Source organism: Ipomoea nil, unplaced genomic scaffold, assembly GCF_001879475.1.
Source record: "Ipomoea nil cultivar Tokyo-kokei standard unplaced genomic scaffold, Asagao_1.1 scaffold0943, whole genome shotgun sequence".
Classification (NCBI taxonomy): Eukaryota; Viridiplantae; Streptophyta; class Magnoliopsida; order Solanales; family Convolvulaceae; genus Ipomoea; species Ipomoea nil.
Genome location: NW_017617371.1, coordinates 111422 through 137320, shown reverse-complemented (window position 1 = coordinate 137320; position 25899 = coordinate 111422). Strand labels below are relative to the sequence as shown.

Genomic DNA, 25899 nt, shown 5'->3' with positions numbered 1-25899 from the left:
CGGTGGCTGTCTTCTTCATGGACAGCCGTGGCTGTCCGGCAGGACGGCCACGACTGTCTAAGGAAGACGGCCATGGCCGACGAAGGAAGATGACCATGGTCGTCTTCTAGATCTGGAACGAGGGCTTTGGCCATGGCCGTCGCCCTCGTTCCAGACGGATGCGAATTTTGATAATCTTGATATTACTATGGAGGCTACGAGTATTGGAAATTAATTAACAAGTTATATGATTGAATGGGAGATAGCTTAATGAATAATAAATTGATAAAAAAAAAAAAAAAGTACACTTGCAAGCGATTTGGTAATTTGAAGTCAAAGCACAGTATCCATTATAGTAGGTCTGAAGTCAAAGCACAATATCCTTTATAGTAGGTCTGAAGTCAAAGCACGGTATCCCCCAATCCCGAAACTCAACCACAAGGAAGTATCCGGAACTCAACCACAAGGAAGTAGACAATGAAACTTAGCCCAATGCCGAAATTCATCCGAACCATAAGGAAGTATCGAAACTTAGCCCAATGCCGAAATTCATCCGAACCACAAGGAAGTATCCTTTAGCCCAATTTCGGAACTCAACCACAAGGAAGTAGACAATGAAACTTAGCCCAATGCCGAAATTCATCCGCTAAAGCCAACTACGCAACTATCTATCTTTGGTAATAGGGTCAAGGAAGATAACCTACTCTGTCATGAAACTTAGCCCTACGCAACTATCTATCTTTGGTAATAGGGTCAAGGAAGATAACCTACTTTGTCATGAAACTTAGCCCAATGCCGAAATTCATCCGCTAAAGCCAATTACGCAACTATCTATCTTTGGTAATAGGGTCAAGGAAGCCAATTACGCAACTATCTATCTTTGGTAATAGGGTCAAGGAAGCCAATTACGCAACTATCTATCTTTGGTAATAGGGTCAAGGAAGCCAATTACGCAACTATCTATCTTTGGTAATAGGGTCAACTGGTCAAGGAAGCCAATTACGCAACTATCTATCTACTCTGTCCGACTTGCCATCGAAATGGAGAGGTTAAAAATCATGCATTCGCCCACCCTGGGGCTTGAACCCAAGACCACAAGGTTAAGAGCCTTGCGCTCTACCAACTGAGCTAGACGGGCAAGTGTTTATGTATAGTTAATCTTGATATTACTATGGAGGCTACGAGTATTGAAAATTAATTAACAAGTTACACGATTGAATGAGAGATAGCTTAATGAATAATAAAATTTCAAGATCTAGAAGACGGCCGTGGCCATCTTCCTTCGTCGGAAGTAGACAATGAAACTTAGCCCAATGTCGAAATTCATCCGCCGCTAAGGCTGTCCTTACCCCTGCCAATATCATATTGGCAAGATGAGTTGGACAATGCCATGTATGTTTTTTTTTTTTTTTTTTTTTTTTTTTTTTTAAATAGTGAGGTGGGTTGCAAGTTTGCTCTGCATGCAAACTTGCAACCGTACAAAAAGCTGCCGCAATGTACTTTTTTTTTTTTTAGTTTTTTTTTTTTAGTTTTTTATTTAGTTTATTTAATTTTGTTTTCTTTCTTTTATTTTATTTGTATTTTGTTTTGTATTTTGCGTTATTAATTTTTTTATATTTAATGTGTAATATTTTTTTAAAATTACGTGTCTAAAATTTATGTTGATAAAGATACATTTTTTTTTTGTAAGATTGATATACATACATTCATTACTATACATAAATTAATTCATTAATACATACATTTAGTTTTTCCATTAATACATACGTAATTAGTTATTTTCACATTTGTTATATTTAATATTTAAATATAAGTTATATATTGATATAAATAAATAATGTTGAAGACAAAATAATATTTATTAAGAAAAAAAATATTAATTTTTTAAAGTGATGTGAAATTGGGGCCCACTTTTGAAAGTTGATTGGATTTGAAGGGATGTAGTGTGAATAGTAGATAATTTGCAAATGGGATGATGTGGAAGTGGGACCCATTTTTGAGAGTGGGAGATGTTTGCAGGGGTAAGGACAGCCTAAAACCATCAGAACTCATCTAAAGTGGAATATTGGAAATCATGGGAGAAGCACATTTAAGGAGGATAACCTACTCTGTCCGACTTGCCATCAGAATGGAGAGGTAAATAATCATGCATTCGCCCACCCTGGGGCTAAGGTTAAGAGCCTTACGCTCTACCAACTGAGCTAGACGGGCAAGTGCTTATGTATAGTTAATCTTGATATTACTATGGAGGCTACGAGTATTGAAAATTAATTAACAAGTTACACGATTGAATGTGAGATAGCTTAATGAATAATAAATTTTCAAGATCTAGCTAGAAGACGGCCATGGCCTTCTTCCTTCGTCGGCCGTGGCCGTCTTCCTTAGACGGCCATGGTCGTCCTGCCGGACAACCACGGCTGTCCGTGAAGAAGACAGCCACCGACTGTCCGGCCGGCTGCCGGACAGCCATGGGCTGTTCTCTTCTTTTATTTTTTATTTATTTTTTATTTTTTTAATTATTTAGTTTATTTATTTATTTATAATAAATAATAAATAATTATTTTTAATTTTTAATAATAACAAATAAAAAACATTTTGTTTTAAAGAATAAAATTAAAAGGACACGTGTCAACACCACATCGATTTAACATGATAAACAAGTCAAATTGGACTTAATTGAACAATTATACCGGTTTAGGAGACTTGAAGTCTTGAACAAAACTTTTTTCAGTTAGGGGACCCAATTGCACTGTCCACTCGACTTAGGAAGCCAATTTGACACTTTTTCCCACTATTATATTATATATTAGGTTAAGAGAGAAATAATGAAGAGTGATGGGTAGAAAATGACTTTGCAACCAATTATCTTATAATTTACTAGCATGGAAAATGATATGATCAGTTGATAACATTGGTTTAATAATCGTTTTTGGTTAATTGTTTTTATTATGTATTTGTTACATTTGGAGCAAAAAAGACTTCCATTATACTACTACTGCAACAATTCATTCAACTCCCAAGCAAGGTAGCTTGTGAATTAATTTGTTTTTCATTTAATACAAAGGAACCTTTTTTAACATTAGGAATTACAAGAGTTACTAGTTTATTTCTTATTGTCACTCCATTCACATTTGACAATTGGTTTGCTATTCTCTCTCTTGCTCAAAACAGCCAGTTTATTCAACTTACAATGAACAATGCTACACCTATGTTCCATTTTATTACTAAAACATTTTTACATTTATAGAAAAACCTATAATTTATGTTACATTTTGGTTTTGGAAGCATATTAGGCGAGTTTGATCTAATTCATCTATGTTCAAAGTTCAAATAAATTGCCAAACAAGATTGGCTCTTTAACCAAGTCGAACAATTAAAGTAGATCAAAAAATTAAAAACTAACCCAAAAAACCGTATACCATAGTACCATACAAGGTCATATTCATATACATTATAGGTTTCTAAGTTTTTATTTTTTGGCTTAGACAATTGGAATCTACCACTCTAATGCATAGTTGACACTTATAATCAATCCAGAATTTCATGGTACAAAACAAGGAAGAATAATGTTAGTTGTACCTAACCCTTTGCCTTAGTTTTATATTATTTCAAACTTATGTAACTTCATCCTTGTAGCATCGATTAATTAGCGAATAATCAATAAATATAAATAGCAATGGCACATACCATACACACACGTATAATCACTATAATGAAAAAGTATATACTATATTCTTTTAAAATGACCAGATAATAACCTTCAAAAAAATTTGATAGATACAGCAAAGAGAGCTCTTGGTGTAGATTTTCTTGGTACAAATGAGAAACATATATGATGCTGCTGTAGATTGGAGCCTCAGGCAGAGTCTCAGTTTTTTGTGCTTCAGAGGTACTTTCTGGCGAGAGCTCTAACCTTTGTATCAAAATGAGATGATGTAATTCGAGATCCAGGTAAGTAGAGGGGATTAAGCAGAGTCTGCAAATTCCAATTTAAAGATCAGTCAGTGCAGTAGCGAGAACTGTTCACGTAAATGAGTGTTACTAACATTCAGATAAACTGTTCAAACCTTGTTAGTGTTGCTGACATGTATCGTTATTGTCAATAGAGTTTAATAATTTTGTAGTTCCTCCTTGTACATAGACATGCTTTACAATTTTGTCCATATAAAAGAAAGATTTGACTGATTGATAATGAGAACTAGGGTGCGGAATGAGGATCTATAGGAGAAATGAAAATCAGAGTGTTTTCTCGGGCCTTTTATATGTATCATCCTATGCTGGCAAAGTCATCTCTAACAACATTTCAAATTTTTTATTTATCATCATAATATTCAAAAATATTCCTTTATAGAGGACGGAAATTGTCATGAATAGAAATAAAGTTTTCAACGCGTTTTGAAGATAATTCATTCCTCCTAAATGAATGAAGGAATAACTACTCCAGTCCGTGTACCTCATCAGAGTTACTGTGTGCCCAAGTCACGATTGTAGAATTCAGAATTTTAGTAAAACGGGAGAGTCCAGAGTCAATGGTACATGTTAGGAGTAGTTGAGTAGGACTTAGGTTTTAACTTTTGTGTTTCAAATTTTCACCATCACCCAAGAAATCTATATTTTAAAATCTAATTATAAGTATTTAACCAGGAAAGAAAAACATGGAAGAGAAGAAAATCCTTCTTGAGAAGCAGAAAGAACATACCTTTATATAAAGCTCATGAACTTCTTGGAAGAAGCTTTTGATCCCATCATCATTGCGAGAATCGTGAAGCAGCATCAGTCGTGTATGTATACTTGATTAGTCAAAGAAAACATGAAATATTTTCCAAGAAGCTTATAAGATATAAATTAAGGCACTAACAGCAAACAGAAAGTGATGTCCAAGGATAAAGCCATATTATTGCACATATGCTTTATTTATAGCAAATGTGATTAGAGAATAAAATGTACTCTGTTGACAGGACAGGAATTAGATTGGTGTGACTATCAGCACAGGTAGGAACAAAGAAAATTAAACTAAAAAAAGATGTTTGGCTTAAGGACAAAAAGAATTCTTACTAGTGAACTTTACCAGACACTAGAAGCTATAATGTTTAGATAAAAAGTTTACTGGCTTTTACCCAAATATCTACATGTTTAATGAAGATAATAAATTTTGCACTACAAAACCACCTTGCTTATGTGATACTGTACATAAGTTCAAAATTCAATATTTTGCATCCATCCAATTAATTGGATGATATGTAGGATATGACCTGCAGTGACATATACTGAAACTGCCAAATCATTGAACCGGTCAATTGCCTTCAGGAACCTGGATGAAAAAGGTAGAGAAGAGTGTTTTCAGATAATGACAGGGAGGCATAAGAAAAACTCTAAAATGACATAACGCATATACAACATATACAGAGGTTCTGGGGATTGGAATCTCACATTGCACTGGTAGTCCATGCCAGATCCTGCACAATGTCTAATGCTGCATGTAATATGAACTGGTGCTGATGAGCAGCATCCTCTTTCTGACACGTAATTGTATAGTAAATAAGGTAACAAAATACTTCCTCAGGGACGAGTACATGTCTATGATAGATAGGGACCCTTACTAATGCGAACGACGCCCAAACACAGACAGTAAAGAAAAAACCGAAAACAATACTATCAAATACAGGGATAGAATCCAATCAAAGATATGACTTCAACTTGAAGCAAAATGTATATCAGAGCATGTGTACCCTCACTTTTATCTCATACTACAAGAGAATAGTGTTATTGTCAAAATCAAAACTTAAACCCAGTGCCATTTTAGATCAAATGTACTCCACTACTTACCCCCTAAACCCCAACTAATTATTTTTTTCTTTCATAACAAATTAATAATAAAGATCAAACTTGATCTAAAACGAATATCTTTACTTTGCAGTAATTTTCATAGCCAATTTGATTCTAAACCACATTACCAACTACAGTGAGCACGTAATTGCCAAGGAATTTTAAGTGTTCCTTTTTGTGTGTGTGTGTGTGCAGATCATAGAGCATTTTTAACCCAAAAAAAAAAAAAATCATATATTTCTCAAACCGCTTAGGGTTATATAAAAATGATTCAGAACTTTACAAGCAAACACAAAGCATCATAGCATTAAATTTCGAATTAAAACCTAGGAAAATAAAATGCGAAATCCTGCATAGGAAAAAAAAAAAAAGTGCATACTTTAGGTGCAGTTCCAACTTCGGCTTCGTAGATGGGAATGTCGTTCCTGCTTACGATCATAAAACACGCCGTACTCGCCATCCCTTTCGTCTCCTCGAATCCCCAAACCTTAAAAGATAAAAATAAATTAAAAAAGAGGGGAGGAAGAATCGGTAATTGAGTAATCGTGATGGTGAACTTTGACAGTAAGTTGCAATGCAGAAAATGAGAGAATCTGCAGAGAGATCCGAACCTGCAACTCAACAACTGCCCGTTTACCAATTACCAGGATACAAACTTTCGTCCCTCTCTCCGTCTTGTTGATGCCAATATCTCTTAGAAATCAGACTCAGTGAAAACGACGCCGTATAGATGCTGGCAGTTTGCTAGGATTTATTTTGGAAATAATACTTAATTTTAATCCATGAATAAGCTATTAACTCTATTTGATAAAATCTATGAATAAGCTATTAACTCTATTTGATAAAGAAACATACTAAAACGCAATTACAATTGTCACTCACATCAAATTACTCAATGATATGACAAATGTCATATCAAAAGGATTTCATGGAGCTACTAGGTTGAGGCGTGTTAGTGTGGAAAGACACTGATCTCTTGGATTTCTTCGGTCCATTTATTGTATCTGGTTCGATTAACGCAGCTTAACTGTAATAATTTTTTATAATATTAAATGTAATATTAACATACAAAATTTATATATTTCGAAATTACATTAAAATGTATTATTACACAAAAGAAAATTTAAAAACAAACTAAAGAATAAGTTTTATTTCTTCTGGCTTCGCCACCTTGGGGCGAGAATCCAAAACCGCAAGATTAAGAGCCTTGCACTCTACCAACTGAGCTAGACGGGCAAATAGTTATGTATAGTTAATCTTGATATTACTATAGAGGTTACGTGTATTGAAAATTAATTAACAAGTTACACAATTGAATGAGAGATAGCTTAATGAATAATAAATTGATTAAATTTGTTAAAAAAAAACAAGTGTTTTAAAATTATACAATATTTATAAAATACAAAAAAACATCTTTTTTTTTTGAATGCTACTAGCACAAAAAGACATCTTAAACTATTGTAAAATGAATAATTTTAGGGAAAATGGTCAAATAGGCCCTCAAACATTTGTTAAAGAGTCAATTAGCCTCTCTAACTTTTTAAAGGTGCAATTACACCCATAAACAATGCATTTTGATGGAATGAAGCTCAAATACAGGTAAATGACCTGTTATCATAGGTCATTGAAGATCCGACAATTTTTTGACATATTTTCAGGCAAAAAAGTCGGACTCCGGTGACCACTGTGGTCACCGGAATCCGTGACCGGCGACCGTTCGACGGTCGACGGTCACTTTTTTGCCTGAAAATACACCGGAAAATACGTCAGAAAATGGTTGGATCTTCAATGACCTATGATAGCAGGTCAATTACCTGTATTTGGGCTTCATTGCATCAAAATGCGTTGTTTATAGGTGTAATTGCACATTTAAAAAGTTGGAGGGGCTAATTGACTATTTAGCAAATGTTTGAGGGCTTATGTGACCTTTTTCCCATAATTTTATTATTGAAAATAATTTATATTGAGTATTTAAATTTCTATGCACTTCTTAAAAGATAATACTTGAATAACTTATTGACCTACTAAATTCTAAATGCTTATATTGTGGGTCATGGATCATGGTTCACATAGTAAAATATACTATTTATATAAGTTTGTTTTTAGTATGTTATAGGTTCATATTCATATGAAATGCATTAAGAATGAACTTGATAGACCATTTATATATGTTTGTTTTTAGTATGTTATAGGTTCATATCAATATGAAGTGCAATACATTAAAAATAATGTCTACAGATACCAAGACCACGATATCCGTGTTATATTTTTAGTAGGGTGCCCAGCTTGCCATCAAAATGGAAAGGTTAAAAGCCAACTAGGCTAGACAAGCAAGTGCTTATGTATAGTTAATCTTGATAATAATTGATTAATTTTTTAAAAAATGATGTCTACTGGTATTGAGACGAGGAAGTGGCTGGGGGTAGAACTCACTAAGACCAGTAGCCCAATGGGCCCTTTATAGTAGGAACTAGGAGGTACGGTGTCCTTTATGGAAGGAATGATAGGGTCAAGAAGGAAACCTACTCTGTCCGGCTTGCTATCAGAATGGAGAGGTTAAAAATCATGTATTTGCCTGGAGTTCAAACTCAGAACCACAAGGTTAAGGGCCTTAGGCTCTACCAACTGAACTAAACGAACAAGTGACTATGTATAATTAATCTTGATATTACTATGGAGGCTACGAGTAATGAAAATTAATTAACAAATTACACTGTTGAATGAGAGATAGCTTAATGAATAATAAATTGATTAAATTTGTTAAAAAACAAGTGTTTTAAAATTATAATACAAAAAGACACTTTAAATTTCGTAAAATGAATAATTTTATTAATGAAAACAATTTATATTGGGTATTTAAATTCTTATAATAGTTGAATAACTTATTGACCTACTAAATTCTAAATGTTTATATTACGGAGTCATAGAACACGGTTCACATAGTAAGATAGACCATTTATATAAGTTTGTTAATAGTATGCAATTGGTTCATATTCATATGAAAACAACCACAACGCCTTAACCCAATGTCACAAGTCATCCGCTAATTTGAAGATTTAAGACTTACAGCACATTTGGTTCACGGAATGAATTTTGCGGTAATAGGAATGCTATTCCATAAGGAATGGAATAGGCAAGGAATAGAATAGGAATTGTATTCTATTGTTTGGTTCGCGAAAGGAATAGACTTTATGAATTATATTACTGTGTTTGGTTGGTTTAAGGAATAGAAATTAAATATGTTTTAAAAGACATAAATACCCTTATAAAAATATGTGGTGGTGTCGATGGTGGCGGTGTTGCTGGTGGTGGTAGTGGCGGCAGCGACGACGGCGGTGGTGGTAGCGGCAGTGGTGGTGGTGGTAGCGGTGCTGGTGCTGGTGTTGGTGGTGTTGGTGGTGCTGGTGGCGGTGGTGGTGGCTGCGGCGGCGGCGGTGGTGGCGGTGGTAGCAACGGTGGTGGCGATGCTGGTGGTGTTGGTGGGCTGGTGGTGCTGGTGGCGGTAGTGTTGGTGGGGTGGTGGTGCTGGTGGCGACGGCAATGCTGGTAGCGATGGTGGTGGTGGTGGTGGTGGTGGTGGTGACGGGGGGTAAAATAGGAAGTAGAAATTTTAGGCTATTCTTGAAAGGCCGTGGTAATAGCTATTACCTTATCTAGAGGAATAGGGTATTACCGGGAATACTATTCCCGGTAATAGAAACGGTTACCAAACACATGAATATGCCTATTACTAGGAATGCTATGCCATTCCCGGTGAAAAGCTATTACCTTATCTAGAGGAATAGGGTATTACCGGGAATACTATTCCCGGTAATAGAAACGGTTACCAAACACATGAATATGCCTATTACTAGGAATGCTATGCCATTCCATTCCCGGTGAAAGGCCCTGGTAATAGCTATTACCTTATCTGGAGGAATAGGGTATTACCGGGAATAGAAACGGTTACCAAACACATGAATATGCCTATTACTAGGAATGCTATGCCATTCCCGGCCTATTCCGTGAACCAAACGGACCATTAGTATCCGACTTGCCACCGAAATGGAGAGGTTAAAAATCATCCATTCGCCCACCCTGGGGCTCAAACCCAGGACCACAAGGTTAAGAGCCTTGCGCTCTACCAACTGAGCTAGACAGGCAAGTCACTTTGTATAATTAATCTTGATATTACTATGAAGGGTACAAGTATTGAAAATTAATTAACAAGTTCCACGATTGAATGAGAGATAGCTTAATGAATAATAAATTGATTAAATTTGTTGAAAAACAATTGTTTTAAAATTATACAATATTTTTAAAATACAAAAAGACACTTTAAAATATCGTAAAATGAATAATTTTATTTGACCTACTAAATTCTAAATGTTTATATTGCTGAGTCATGGAACACGGTTCACATAGTAAGATAGACTATTTATATAAGTCTGTTTTTAGTATGCTATTGGTTCATATTCATATGAAATGCACTAAAAATGAACTTGTGGTGCGAGAATAACACCCACAACGACTTAACCCAATGTCAGAAATCATCCGCTAATTTGAAGATTTAAGACTTAGTGTCGTGCATTCAGCCACCCTGGGGCTCGAACCCAAGACCACAAGGTTAAGAGCCTTGCGCCCTACCAACTGAGCTAGACGAGCAAGTCACTTTGTATAATTAATCTTGATATTACTATGAAGGGTATGAGTATCGAAAATTAATTAACATGTTCCACGATTGAATGAAAGATAGCTTAATGAATAATAAATTGATTAAATTTGTTGGAAAACAAGTGTTTTAAAATTATACAATATTTTTAAAATATAAAAAGACACTTTAAAATATTGTAAAATGAATAATTTTATTAATGAAAACAATTTATATTGAGTATTTAAATTTTTATAATAGTTGAATAACTTATTGACCTACTTAATTCTAAATGCTTATATTGCGGAGTCATGGAACACGGTTCACATAGTAAGATAGACCATTTATATAAGTTTGTTTTTAGTATGCAATTGGTTCATATTCATATGAAAACAACCACAACGACTTAACCCAATGTCGAAAGTCATCCGCTAATTTGAAGATTTAAGACTTAGTGTCCGGCTTGCCATCAAAATGGAGAGGTTAAAAAATCATCAATTCACCCACCTTAGGGCTCAAACCCAGGACCACAAGGTTAAGAGCCTTGCGCTCTACCAACTGAGCTAGACAGGCAAGTCACTTTGTATAATTAATCTTGATATTACTATGAAGGGTACAAGTATTGAAAATTAATTAACAAGTTCCACGATTGAATGAGAGATAGCTTAATGAATAATAAATTGATTAAATTTGTTGAAAAACAAGTGTTTTAAAATTATACAATATTTTTAAAATACAAAAAGACACTTTAAAATATCGTAAAATGAATAATTTTATTTGACCTACTAAATTATAAATGTTTATATTGCGGAGTCATGGAACACGATTCACATAGTAAGATAGACCATTTATATAAGTAAATGAACTTGTGGTGCGAGAATAACAACCACAACGACTTAACCCAATGTCGAAATCATCCGCTAATTTGGAGATTTAAGACTTAGTGTCGTGCATTCACCCACCCTAGGGCTCGAACCCAGGACCACAAGGTTAAGAGCCTTGTGTTCTACCAACTAAGCTAGACGGGCAAGTCACTTTGTATAATTAATCTTGATATTACTATGAAGGGTATGAGTATCGAAAATTAATTAACAAGTTCCACGATTGAATGAAAGATAGCTTAATGAATAATAAATTGATTAAATTTGTTGCAAAACAAGTGTTTTAAAATTATACAATATTTTTAAAATATAAAAAGACACTTTAAAATATTGTAAAATGAATAATTTTATTAATGAAAACAATTTATATTGAGTATTTAAATTTTTATAATAGTTGAATAACTTATTGACCTACTTAATTCTAAATGCTTATATTGCGGAGTCATGGAACACGGTTCACATAGTAAGATAGACCATTTATATAAGTTTGTTTTTAGTATGCAATTGGTTCATATTCATATGAAAACAACCACAACGACTTAACCCAATGTCGAAAGTCATCCGCTAATTTGAAGATTTAAGACTTAGTGTCCGGCTTGCCATCAAAATGGAGAGGTTAAAAAATCATCCATTCGCCCACCCTGGGGCTCAAACCCAGTACCACAAGGTTAAGAGCCTTGCGCTCTACCAACTGAGCTAGACAGGCAAGTCACTTTGTATAATTAATCTTGATATTACTATGAAGGGTACAAGTATTGAAAATTAATTAACAAGTTCCACGATTGAATAAGAGATAGCTTAACGAATAATAAATTGATTAAATTTTTTGAAAAATAAGTGTTTTAAAATTATACAATATTTTTAAAATACAAGAAGACACTTTAAAATATCGTAAAATGAATAATTTTATTTGACCTACTAAATTCTAAATGTTTATATCGGAGGGGTGTAGTAGTAGTAGTAGTAGTAGTAGTAGTGGTGATAATGGAGGGGTGTTTTTTTTTTTTTTTTTTTTGAGACAGAAATAAAACATTACCTTTTGGGCAATCTGGGATCGCTTGTGAACTTCACGAGCCTCCTTCTTGCGTTTGCGATTGAAGTGATCATGGCGGTAGCCATTTCTCTTCCTGTGCAGCTTTATGTAATCTCCTTGCGGCATGTTTGTCGACGACCAAAATCCAGGAACTTTTCATATTTAACATCCATTTTAACAGCTACTACTACTACTATTATTATTATTATTAGTAGTAGTAGTAGTAGAAGAAGAAGATAATGGAGGGGTCTTTTTTTTTTTTTTTTTTTTTTTTTTTTTTTTTTGAGACAGAAATAGAACATTACCTTTTGGGCAATCTGGGATCGCTTGTGAACTTCACTAGCCTCCTTCTTGCGTTTGCGATTGAAGTGATCATGGCGGTAGCCATTTCTCTTCCTGTGCAGCTTTATGTAATCTCCCTGCGGCATGTTTGTCGACGACCAAAATCCAGGAACTTTTCATATTTAACATCCATTTTAACAGCTACTACTACTATTATTATTATTATTATTATTATTATTAGTAGTAGTAGATAATGGAGGGGTCTTTTTTTTTTTTTTTTTTTTTTTTTTGAGACAAAAATAGAACATTACCTTTTGGGCAATCTGGGATCGCTTGTGAACTTCACGAGCCTCCTTCTTGCGTTTGCGTTTGAAGTGATCATGGCGGTAGCCATTTCTCTTCCTGTGCAGCTTTATGTAATCTCCCTGCGACATGTTTGTCGACGACCAAAATCCAGGAACTTTTCATATTTAACATCCATTTTAACAACTACTACTAGTATTATTATTATTATTATTATTATTATTATTATTATTATTATTATTATTATTATTATTATATCATCAATAATAATAATAATAAGTGAAATGACATTTATACCCTCATATTTAATAGTCTTAACACTTATTTAACGGAGAGGGGAGAAAATAGCCACTTAAAAAACAATTGAGGGGGATAAAGTGGTTACATAAACAACACAGGGATAAAATATGCTATAAGTAAACAACGCAGAGAGGAAAAAGTGCCATTTTCCCTGTATAAATAATATATTTAAGTGATAATTATTAATTTATGCTAGTTCTAAAAAATTTTATGGACGTTTAAAAAAAAAAAAAAAAATTTATGGACTTGAATTCATAATCTAACATGTACTTTATAATTTGCCAACCGAATGGAGCTTTGGCTACTTGGGTATACAAAGTGACCAACATGGGGTAACTCCCATCATTATTGTGTGGACTATAGTCTATACAAATTATGTAGATCATATTTTTTATATTATAAAATAATGTACATTTAATACAAAAGTAATGTACATTTCGTATATTAAAAATGTACATTATTTGAGTACTGAAAGTACATTATTTTGTATAATATACATTCAGTACATAAATAATGTACATTTAATATATTAAAAATGTATTTTTTGTTATGGTCCACACAACATTGTGTAGACCATAGTCCATACAATAATTTATCGGGTAACTCCGATTCAGACAATGCAATATGCGTCCAGGTGCACGATATAAATTGCCCTATATTCGTTAAAATTTGACCAATATTGGATTGGTAAATTATTGTGTGGACGACTGTCCAAAACAACGTCGTTGAATTTTATGAGTTAGAATAATGTACATTATGAATTAAAATAATTTATTTTATGTGTTAGAATAATGAAACTCCTGAGATAAGACAATATACTGTATGAGTTAGAATAAGAGTAAATACCCAAAATGGTCCCTCAACTATAGCTAAATCACAAATTAGTCATCGACTTTCAATTTCAACCAATTAAGTCCTTAAATTTGCAATTTTGACACGATTTGGTCCTCCATCTATTTGACAGTTTGTTGACCGTGATCTTTGAGGATATATATGTAATTTCACGTGCAAAGCTCAAGAGAACGCTCTTGGAGGTGACAACGTTGTTTCGAAGGGCGAAGTGCTTCTCTGCTTGCTGCATGGGGATCACGAGCCGCCGGTTCAGCTTAGAGAACGCTCTTGGAGGTGACAGCGCCGTTTCGGAGGGGGAAGTGCTTCTCCGCTTGCTACTTGGGGATCACGAGCCGGTTCAGCTTGCCAACATCACTTGGAGTCACAACTTTCTCGAAGAGCCGCTCTAGGGACTTCGGCGATCTATCTATCAAAAGCTATAATCTCTCCGGCATGGGGTGTAACGCCGGCTTGATCTCGATTGATCTCACACGTGACCTCCTGTACGTGCACCCCAACTCTAACGCCCTGGTGGTTAGCACGGAGGTTATTACGCGCAACTATTACAAAGGATCGGAGAGAGCTATGCTCCTCCCTAATTGCCACTTCAGAATGGGCGCCGCCGCGATTCTCATGTCCAACAAGAAGCGTGATTCTCATGTCCAACAAGAAGCGCGATTCGGATCTGGCCAAGTATCGACTCATGCACGTGGTCCACACGCACAAGGGCGCCAACGACAAAGCCTACCGCTACGTTTACGAGCAGAAAGATCCGCAAGGGAAAGTTGGAATCAACATCTCAAAAGGCCGCCAACAAAGCCCTCAAATCCAACATAACCACAATCTGCTTGCTCGTTCTCCCGGTGTTGGAGCAGCTCCTCTTCCTCTTCACCCTAATCGGCCGGAAAATCTTCAATCCCATATGGAAACCCTATATTCCCGACTTCAAACAGGCCTTCGAACACTCTTGCATCAACGCTGGCGGCCGCGCCGTCATCGACGATCTCCATAATAACCTGCAGCTCTCGCCGGAGCACGTAGAGGCCTCTAGGATGACATTGCACCGGTTTGGAAACACATCGTCTTCTTCGCTCTGGTACGAACTCAACTACATTGCATCCAAAGGGAGGATGAAGAAAGGCGACCGAGTTTGGTAGATTGCTTTCGGCGGTGGATTCAAATGTAATAGTGCGGTCTGGAAATGCAATCGGAACCTTAAAAGACCGACAATGGACTATGAAATTACATATATATCCTCAAAAATCACAGTCAACAAACGGTCAAATAGACAGAGGACCAAATTGTGTTAATATTACAAAGTTAAGGACTTAATTGGTTGAAATTGAAAGTTGAGGACCAATTTGTGAATTTAACTATAGTCAAGGTATCATTTTGGATATTTACTCTTAAAATAATGTACATTATGAGTTATAAAATGTATAAGGCAGCGGATCACGCGTAAAAAATATATTCAAAATGAGGTCGTTTTTAGTCATGGTCCCCACATCATAACTTTAAATTGCCGGAGTTTCAAATTTGCAGCACTTTTAGTGTCGACGATCATGTCGACCAGAACTCTAACCCTTGGCACGAGAAGCACTCTCCGTCTGCGATTCTGCAAATTATTCTCCAATTGTTTTCATTTTCAGCACAATTATCCCAGAAATCCTCAAAGCTTACTCTCATCTCCACCACCCACCACCGCGCCCCGCCGCGGCAACCACCGTTGTCGATCTTTTACATCTACCTCTCATTTGTTTCAACTCCAAATCCAATCGCAGCTTCAAAGCTCGGATCCATCTTCTCCTCACCTCGTGAACGAGCTCTCCCGGGTACTCAGCGACTTCAGAAGTCCGCACCATGATATCGAGGCGGCCCTCAGTCCATTCCACTCCCAAATATCCGTCAATGTGGTTGAACAAGTGCTCAAGCGGTGCAGGAATCTGGGGTTTTCCGCTCACAGATTCTTCCTCTGGGCTCAAAGGCTACCGGGCTTTCGACATAGTGAAGAGAGCTATCGCATTCTTGTTGACATCTTAGGAAGTAGCAAGCAGTTCCCACTGTTGTGGGATTTTCTCTTGGAAATGAGAGACGCTAAATCTTGTGAAATCACTCCGCATATGTTCTCGATTGTGTTCAGGGCTTATTGCAGGGCTAATCTTCCTGACGATGCCATACGGGCTTTTAGCAAGATGGGCGATTTTGGGATTGAACCGAATGTAGATGATCTTGGTCACCTTCTGTATGCGTTGTGCAAAAGAAAGCATACTTCGCATGCTCAAAAATTCTTTGACAGAGTTAAGGAAAGTTACCCACCTTGCACAAAATGTTATAGCATTTTGATTAGAGGTTGGGGAGAAATGGGAGAATTTTCACAGGCACAGAAGCTGTTTGATGAAATGCTTCAGAGGGGATGTTCAGTTCATTTGCCTGCATATAATTGTCTCTTGGAGTCTTTATGCAAGGGAGGGAAGATGGATGAAGCTTATAAAATGTTCAGAAAGATGTGGTCTATGGAGCTTAAACCAGATGCTTTTACGTACTCTATATTCATTCATTCTTATTGCCAGGCAAATGATATTCATTCAGCTTTCAAGGTTCTTGATAGGATGAAAAGGCATGATCTTGTCCCTAATGTGTTTACTTACAATTGCATGATCAAGAAACTTTGTAAGATTAGTAAGGTGGAAGATGCCTACCAACTGTTGGCTGAAATGGTTGATAGAGGAGCAGTTCCAGACTCTTGGAGTTATAATACGATTTTAGCTTTCCATTGTGATCACAATGAAGTTAACCAAGCATTTAGGCTGATTTCAAGAATGGATCAGTCCGGTTGCCAACCAGACCGGCATACATATAACATGGTGCTTAAAATGCTTATTCGGGTGGGAAGATTTGATAGAGTCGAGGAAGTTTGGGATGGCATGGAAGAACGGGGATACTATCCTTCTGTCTCGACGTATGCTGTGATGGTGCATGGTCTCTGTCAGAAGAGAGGCAAACTTGAGGAAGCATGTAAATATTTCGAAACGATGATTGATGAAGGAATACCGCCTTATACCTCGACGTGTGAACTATTGAGGAATAAACTTATTGGTTTAGGATTTGCAGACCAGACCGATATACTTGCAGAGAAGATGGAGAGAAGCACTTCTTGTTCAATTCAGGAGCTAGCGGGTTTGATGAGAGGTAATAGGCGTTGTGTCAAACGCGGAGATGAAGGCGAATACTCAGATGATAGCGATTCACAATAGCCTTCATGGATGAACGATTAAAGCTTCGTTTCAAGCTGATCGATCTCTTGTTCTTCATTCATGTGCTCGAATTTTTCATTTACTATTATTGCCAATAAAAGTGACAACTTGAGCATCTCCAAAACAGAAGCTATCTAGACTAATTGTCAAACAATTGTTCATATTCGTGCTAGGATCAATTGCCATTTTTTTATTTTTGTATTTTTAAAACCTTTATTTATCATACATAACCTAACATTGATAATCATTCCAATTCCACCCTACTAGAAACATACAAAATACTTACACAAAAATTCACACAATTACCAAGTATTTGATTCTCATTCTGATTCTCATGGATGCGGAACCAAAAAGTAATTGCGCATTCAATCAAACTCAATGCGAAACTCAGAAACCCTCGAATCGAATAAAAACCAGCAGAACCAAGAGAGAATGTGTTAAGTATATAACCATTAATGATGGGGTGACGCGGAGATTTGAACACATGACCTTTGACATGGCTCTGATATCAAATTGAAGCTGTACTCAATGTTTATATATGTTATATGCTCAACACAATTCGTATATATATATGAAATTCGTATATATATATATATGAACAATAAAGAGGTTATAGTTTGATCTTAATGTCGTTGGCAGTTGGCACGAGGCGCGGGTCTATAACTAAAATTTGAACGGTACTACATCACCTTTCAAATCTATTCTCTTAAACCAACAGCTTTTCGCGGATCATCATTACCGTTTTTTCTGTTTCTTCACTCCCTAAGATCGGATCATATTCTCCATCTATCACTCTTGTATTTTCTTCAATTACCTAGATTTCACATCTCCCTTTTTAATTTGTTCTTCCAAATGCACTGTTTTTGACAGAGTTCCTCATCGATCTCGATCACCTCTTTCACATTAATTGGCTTTCCAACTGCTACTCGATCTCTTTCTTAGCTTAATTTCTTGGGAGGAAAATGGCTCGGAATTTGCTTCATGGGACCCTACATGTGACGATCTACGAGGTTGATCATATTAGCGGCGGAGGTGAAGGTGAAAGACACTTTTTCCGTAAGGTATATTATAGGAGTGATCTTCAATTCGTTCTCTCTGAGCTGATTTGGTTCATACTATACGGCATTATATTATATTGTAGTTAGAATTTTTGATTTCATTTGCTATCTGTTAGATTCATGGAATGGAAAATCTATCCTAGTGTTGTTTTTAACTGATAGATCGAAATCTCTATTATAATTGCAGGTTATGGAGCAAGTTGAGGAGACGGTTGGTATTGGAAAAGGAACTCCAAAGCTGTATGCTACTATAGATCTGGAAAAAGCTAGGGTTGGGAGAACCAGAACGGTTGATGATCCCGGAAACCCTAAGTGGGATGAATCTTTTCACATTTATTGTGCCCATTCAGCCAGTAATATCATATTCACTGTCAAGGACAACAATCCTATTGGCGCGACCTTAATTGGGAGAGCTTATGTGCCTGTTAGTGAGGTTTTGGATGGGGATGAAGTAGACAAGTGGGCTGAGATTCTGGGTGAAGATAGGAATCCTGTTGACGGAGGTTCCAAAATCCATGTGAAGCTGCAGTATTTTGATGTTTCTCGAGACCGAAACTGGGGGATGGGAATCAGAAGTCCCAAGTATCCTGGAGTTCCTTACACCTTCTTTGGACAGAGAAAAGGGTGTAAGGTTACGTTGTATCAAGATGCACATATCCCAGATAAATTTATACCCAAAATCCCTCTGTCTGGGGGAAACTTTTATGAAGGTCATAGGTGTTGGGAAGATGTGTTTGATGCCATTACTAATGCAAAGCACTTGATTTACATTACAGGATGGTCAGTGTATACTGAGATTACCCTAGTGAGGGACTCGAGGAGGCCAAAGCCGGGGGGAGACACCAAGCTCGGGGAGCTGCTTAAGAAGAGGGCAAGTGAGGGTGTGAGAGTTTGTATACTGGTTTGGGATGACAGAACCTCTGTAGGCCAAATGAAGAAGGATGGTTTGATGGCTACTCATGATGAAGAAACTCAGAAGTACTTCAATGATACTGATGTGCATTGTATCTTATGCCCCAGGAATCCTGATAATGGTGGAAGCATCATTCAGGGCTTACAGATATCTACAATGTTTACTCATCACCAAAAGATTGTGGTGGTGGACCACGAAATGCCCAATGGAGGATCAGGGCAGAGGAGAATTGTGAGCTTTGTTGGCGGTATTGATCTCTGCGATGGTCGATACGACTCGCCTTTCCATTCACTTTTCAGGACACTGGACACGGTCCATCACGACGATTTCCACCAGCCAAACTACACTGGTGCTGCAATCACAGCAGGCGGACCGAGAGAGCCTTGGCACGACATTCACTCCAAGCTGGAAGGACCTGTGGCCTGGGATGTTCTGTATAACTTTGAGCAGAGATGGAAGAAGCAGGGAGGGAAGGATGTTATTATTGATCTGAGAGAGCTTGATCAGATTATAATCCCACCATCACCAGTGATGCTCCCAGATGATAAGGAGTCATGGAATGTTCAGGTGTTCAGATCTATTGATGGCGGGGCGGCTTTTGGCTTCCCGGATTCACCAGAGGAGGCTGCCAAGTCGGGTCTTGTAAGTGGGAAGGATAACATTATTGACAGAAGCATCCAAGATGCTTATATCAATGCCATTCGCCGAGCAAAGAATTTTATATACATTGAGAACCAATATTTCCTTGGAAGCTGTTTTGGGTGGGAGTCAGATGACATCAATACTGCAGAGATTGGTGCCTTGCACCTAATTCCAAAGGAGCTTTCTTTGAAGATTGCAAAAAAGATTGAAGATGGGGAGAGGTTTGCAGTGTACATTTTGGTTCCAATGTGGCCAGAAGGGATCCCAGAGAGCTCATCAGTTCAAGCAATATTAGATTGGCAGAGGAGGACAATTCAGATGATGTATAAAGATGTAATTCAAGCTATGAAAGCCAAAGGCATTGAGGATGACCCCAGGAATTATCTCACATTCTTCTGCGTTGGAAACCGGGAGGTGAAGAAGAGTGGCGAGTATGAACCTTCAGAAAGTCCTGAACCTGATTCAGGCTATGCCAGCGCTCAGGCGAATCGGCGCTTCATGATCTACGTCCATTCCAAGATGATGATAGGTGAGTATGCAATGCCTTTGAATAGAATCCAACTAATTACTTAATTAGCCAACATGGGTAGTTTAGTTGGGTAATTATACAGAATCGAGCCTGAAAATCACACTGTGGGCCTAGTCTATGTGATGGACTCTAGACACTGGTCGTCCGCCACCTAATAGACACTGAATCATAGCATGCAATTTACTACTTTCACAAACACAGCTGCAGAATGCGAGTTACATTCAATGTAGTGGGCCCTTTCTGGGCACTAGATATTGACCCTCTTGTTGTTGATCTGAGTCGTTGACTCGTTAACTCGTTGTAATTTAACACCTTTACAAATCCTATCGGACTGAGGTGTGAGCCCTGGGGGCTAGGAATTTTACCTTTTTGCGGTCAAGAATCCAACCAATATAATGGGCTCTTAAAGGTCTAGTCTTTGTGGTTCATGTTCAGTTGAGTCACCATGATTTACCTCATCCCAGATGCTCTGTCCGGCCAGAGTATGGAGCCCTTAGGGTTGGAGTCCAACCTTTTAGAAGAATATAATGAGCTCTTTGTGAGCACCTGACATTGACATTTTCTCAAATAGGCTGTTGACTGTTGACTGTTGAGTCACTGTAATTTAATACATACATTACCACCTCTACAAATCCTGTTGGATAAAATATGGTTTCGCTTTTTGTGGGCAAGAATCTGACGAATTACCTAGCCACATTGCCATTATTATAACAAAATGCATTGAATGTTGGTGGTGTGTTTGCAGTTGATGATGAGTACATCATAGTTGGATCTGCGAACATCAACCAGAGATCAATGGACGGGTCAAGAGACTCGGAGATAGCCATGGGATCCTACCAACCTCACCATTTGACGACCAGCAGCCAATCCCCGAGGGGACAGGTCCACGGCTTCCGAATGGCGCTGTGGTACGAGCACATGGGCATGCTGGACGACTGCTTCCTCCGCCCACAAAGCGAGGAGTGTATCCGGAAGGTGAACAACATGGTTGACAAGTACTGGGAACTCTACTCCGACGAAAACTTGGAAAAAGACCTGCCGGGCCACCTGCTCCGTTACCCCATCGGAATCAGCAGCGATGGCACTGTATCAGAGCTACCAGGGTTTGAGTGCTTCCCGGACACCAAGGCTCGTATTCTGGGCGCTAAAGCTGATTTCCTTCCTCCTATCCTCACCACTTAAGCTACCATGTGTTTATAACGTTTTTTCTGTTTGTCAGTAGAAATAAAGTGGCGTCGTCTAGTCTTATAGTTGACAGTTTTTTTGCTGAATAACACTCCATGTTTTTCTGTTTGATGTATTATGTACGTCGTACCCCTTTTAGTGGAAATGGGTTCGTGCCTGATACCCAAATATTATTTATGTAATTTTTATGTTTTTTTTTTTTTCCCTAAAGGTTAAATCCCAATCCCAAGGGCCCATGCTCTGACCAGACAGAGTATTTAGGAGAATATAAATAATTTAACTCAGTTGAATACAGATGTTAGACCTTTGTTTACTGCGCAGAAAGTGTCTCCTCAGTTATTTTCACACTGTCGCTGGTGAGATTTAATTTCAGATCATTGTTTCCAAATTTCATCTCTGTAACCAACTGAGCTGCGTTGTCCATGCTGACATGTAATTTCTATGTTGTTAGACGGAGTTGATGATGACAATGTTGTGCCATTTCATCCATGTTTGTAGCAGGTGATGATGCTACAAGGAGTGAGTAAAACATAAAACTAATAAGCAAAAATGGCATTTTTGAATCTTAGCCTTTAATATTAAAAAGATACTTAGTCCTTAAATTATACATTCACAATACGAACTAGTGCAGCCTATATAAATATGTAATATGTAATATATAATTAAATTAGAACTAATGCTTCGAAAGTGTAACCAACTTTTTTATTATTATGTGGTACTAGTTTAATCATTTCGCCAGATCTATAACTGGGCACTATGAAGGAATTAGGAGGAAAAGAAATTGTAATTCGGTATAAAAATAATAAGGTGAGAATAAAGTAAGAATTCAAATCACGTTGTTTGAGAAGGAAAGAAGTGATATAAAGACTAAAATACTCTTCTTTAATAATAATAGTAATAATAACCCAGAGTAGTAGTGTCATTTCATCTATTTTTTCTTTTTCAAATCTATTGAATTGCAATTCAACAAAAAGATGGAATTGTAATTCCGTGGAATTGCAATCACCCCAACCAAACTACATAGTTGAAGCCTTTATTGAATTCCAATACCACTGAACCAAACAGGCACTAAGCGTCTGCATGTGCATGAATTTTCTTTAAAATATGTACGTACTTTTGAAAATTTTAATTTTCCAAAGTCAACTAGACATGCAAGTAGTAGTATGTTTAATCGCTGCCATTTTGCAAGTTCAACAACCCAAACCTAAGGAATACTGCGTTTAGTTGTTCCCCTTTAACTTCATTCTTTCCATTCCCCTTTAACTTCATGATTGTAGGTTGTGGTGAGTAAGAATCCGTCAAGTACACAGAATCCTCTTCTATTCAATCTGTACTCGTGTAAAATGGATGGGATGTGAATCCATTGAGTATAAATCCTTTACTAGTTGATTGGGATGCGAATATGACTTCTCAAAATGTGCTATATTCAATCCGCTCGACTAATTCACTACTAAAATGACATAGTTACACACACACATGTAAGCCTAGTAGCCAACTACCGACAGTCCTACAGCAAGGACGAGTATGATAGGGTCAAATGCCGGTGCGCACAAGGAATTTGCCCACTTTGGACATAATTCTCACACTGTGGCTACCGAGGTTTGAACCTTGGTCTCTTACCCTAAATACTGCCACTAAACCATTGAGCTAAGCCCGGGTAAGTTTGTTACGTTCTTCTTTATGATGTCGCAACCACAAGCTCAATAAACAATGCTTCAAGTCAAATTTAAAATCCACATCCAATCCGCTGAATCCTCTATTAGTGGATCAGATTTGATTGGATCTGCACTCCTAGTGGATGCAGATGCAAATGGAATTTTTAAATCCACCTTTAGCGGTTTGGATGCAGATTCTTTCCAAATTCGCTCCAATCCTTTTAAAAAATCTTACAAAATAATCTCACATTGTGGTTACCGACTGTGGCTATCGAGTTCCAAACATTGATCGATCTTGCCCTAAATATTATCTATTGAACCAATGAGTTAAGCTCACAACGACAATGTGCGATCATCAATCAACTTCTAGTAATTACGGAAGGATGAGTGGATGACAATGGCAGAAATTAGATTGGATGTATCTATATTCATCACTCAACCTAGGGGTGTTAAAGTGGATTGAAGTTCGTTCGCTAGCTCTAAATTAAACTGCCTCACGATGAGATGAATTGGGTCCTAAAATTTTTGGTCCGCAAAAATGCAGGTCTTGTGGGCTTGACTCGTACGATTAACGAGCTATGCGGGTTAACCATATATATATATATATATATATATATATATATATATATATATATATATATATATATATAGAGAGAGAGAGAGAGAGAGAGAGAGAGAGAAGGGTTCAGGTGCGGGTATAGCTTCCCGTGCGGTTAGATCTGAGCCGTTGATCAAATCTAGATCAACGGCTCAAATCAATGAAAATTTAAAAAAAAAAAAAACGCGTGTCTGGAAGTAAGAAGCATAAGCTAAAAATGGCGCACCTTAAGTGTTAGATCTTAAGCACAAACTCACGCACATTAAGTACAAAACCCACGCACATTAAGCACAACCTCACGCACATTAAGCACAAAATCTACGCACTTTAAGTATTTACTCACAAACCTTAAGTTTCAACAACTAATGACATTAAGCACAACTCACGCACATTAAGTACAAAATCCACGCACATTAAGCACAACCTCACACACATTAAGCACAAAACCCACGTACTTTAAATATTAACTCACAAACCTTAAGTTTCAACAAATACTGATGTTAATCACTAACCTCACACACATTAAGCACAAACCCTACGCACATTAAGCACAAACTCCACTCACATTAAGAACAAATCTCACGCACCTTAAGCACAAAAGCCCACACTTTAAGTTTTAACAACTACTCACATTAAGTACAACCCCACGCACATTAAGCACAAAACTCAACCACCTGACACACAAGACTCACGCATCTTATATACAAAACTCACGCACATTAATCATAGAACCGCTCACCTTAATTTTGACCTAGATGCAAAAATTACAAAATTGCCACCACATTTTTTTAAAAAATTTTGGTAATCCTGGACGTTGATTTAAGCGAGATGAATGGCCCAGATTAAATCGCACAACCGCACCTGGACACCCTAACCGCACCAGAACCTAATTTATATATATATATATATATATATATATATATATATATATATATATATTTCTAATCAACTGAGAATTAGGTGTTAGATGAAAACTGTGTGGTCTTTTGTTGGCCCTTGATTGTGGGTGATCTAAAGGTTGTCATTTGCTGTGCAATATGGTTGTCATTTACTTTGCAATACGTTTAGTATTTTGCACTGCATTAATGGTGGGGGCATTTTGGATATTTGGTTGGTAGTTGCTTTATTTGTGTTGATTTAATATAGGATAGTTCTGTTTTTTAAGGACTGTAACGCATGTTTTCCACTCTCCCTTCTCGTTGCTGCCGGCGTTACTACTGTAGTTTGACCATTGTCCCCTGCGTTCTCCTCCGCTCTTTGTCTCCGATTCGGTATTTTGTTTGACAATTACAGAGGTGCATTAGGGCGTTAGTTTCTGGTAACTGCTACACTTATAGTTAAAGTTTCCCATTCTGTTGTGTTCTACTATTCACGTTATTACGAGTCCTAAACCAATGTGTTGTTCTTTGTTGTGTAATATAATGATACTAAGTAGCAATGTTAATTGTGGTGGTAGACGTTTCATGTGGTGCTGCAATATTGATGGGCCAGGTTTAAATTTTTGCATTTTCTAATTAGAGTTCAAATTCCCTGTAGATACACTGCATTAGTTTAGTGGTTGAAATGCAACCAAGCAGTGCAACCTTTCCATTTTCTTCTGCACAACTTCCTGTTGGGTAATAAGGTGGAAAATCCCAAAATAATAATAATCCTACGGAAAGATTAAAATTATATGGGAAAAAAGAAAAATTGGGAAGGAAAAGGTTGAGTGTTTGGATATAGGTTTAGCACGAGTTCGAACACGAAGTTCTTTTCCTTAAAACCTTATTTGCTACCTCCCACAAGTGCTAGGAGCGTTGTAGCCTATGTTTCCCAAGATAAAACGTGCTACGATTCCTTGTTTAAGCACCTAAACAAGGAACCCGGCAAACAAAGCAAAGCAGTGAACACTAGTTGGTAAAGAAGAGAGTAGAAGCAGAGTTTTGAGAAGCTGAAAGCTACTGGAATTCCTTTCGTTTTCTGTACTGTATAAAATGATTCTGCCCTACCTCTCTTTATAT

General features: G+C 37.1%; 3 protein-coding genes, 3 non-coding genes and 1 pseudogene across 6 annotated transcripts; 3 read left to right on the top strand and 4 right to left on the bottom strand.

Annotated features, from left to right (window-relative positions):
- Positions 1-1044: 1044 nt before the first annotated feature.
- On the bottom strand, positions 1045-1117 carry TRNAK-CUU. The gene has a single exon. It is a non-coding gene; the product is annotated as a tRNA-Lys (tRNA).
- Positions 1118-3663: 2546 nt separating this feature from the next.
- On the bottom strand, positions 3664-6527 carry LOC109179698 (trafficking protein particle complex subunit 2-like). The gene is made up of 6 exons (XM_019329193.1): positions 6417-6527; positions 6185-6292; positions 5410-5495; positions 5229-5290; positions 4679-4764; positions 3664-3955 (listed from the first exon to the last, which is right to left on the bottom strand). Exons 2-6 carry the CDS (start codon positions 6263-6265, stop codon positions 3863-3865), a joined length of 408 nt encoding a protein of 135 aa, XP_019184738.1. The 5' UTR covers positions 6266-6292; positions 6417-6527; the 3' UTR covers positions 3664-3862.
- Positions 6528-9874: 3347 nt separating this feature from the next.
- On the bottom strand, positions 9875-9947 carry TRNAK-CUU. The gene has a single exon. It is a non-coding gene; the product is annotated as a tRNA-Lys (tRNA).
- Positions 9948-11949: 2002 nt separating this feature from the next.
- Positions 11950-12022, bottom strand: TRNAK-CUU. Its single transcript has one exon. It is a non-coding gene; the product is annotated as a tRNA-Lys (tRNA).
- Positions 12023-14518: 2496 nt separating this feature from the next.
- Positions 14519-15306, top strand: LOC109179677 (annotated as a pseudogene).
- A 279-nt stretch (positions 15307-15585) lies between these two features.
- Positions 15586-17480, top strand: LOC109179694 (pentatricopeptide repeat-containing protein At1g52640, mitochondrial). The gene has a single exon (XM_019329190.1). The coding sequence runs from the start codon at positions 15628-15630 to the stop codon at positions 17317-17319; it is 1692 nt and encodes a 563-aa protein (XP_019184735.1). The 5' UTR covers positions 15586-15627; the 3' UTR covers positions 17320-17480.
- A 706-nt stretch (positions 17481-18186) lies between these two features.
- On the top strand, positions 18187-21925 carry LOC109179673 (phospholipase D alpha 1-like). The gene is made up of 3 exons (XM_019329160.1): positions 18187-18380; positions 18565-20461; positions 21207-21925. Exons 1-3 carry the CDS (start codon positions 18282-18284, stop codon positions 21641-21643), a joined length of 2433 nt encoding a protein of 810 aa, XP_019184705.1. The 5' UTR covers positions 18187-18281; the 3' UTR covers positions 21644-21925.
- The last annotated feature ends 3974 nt before the right edge of the window (positions 21926-25899 follow it).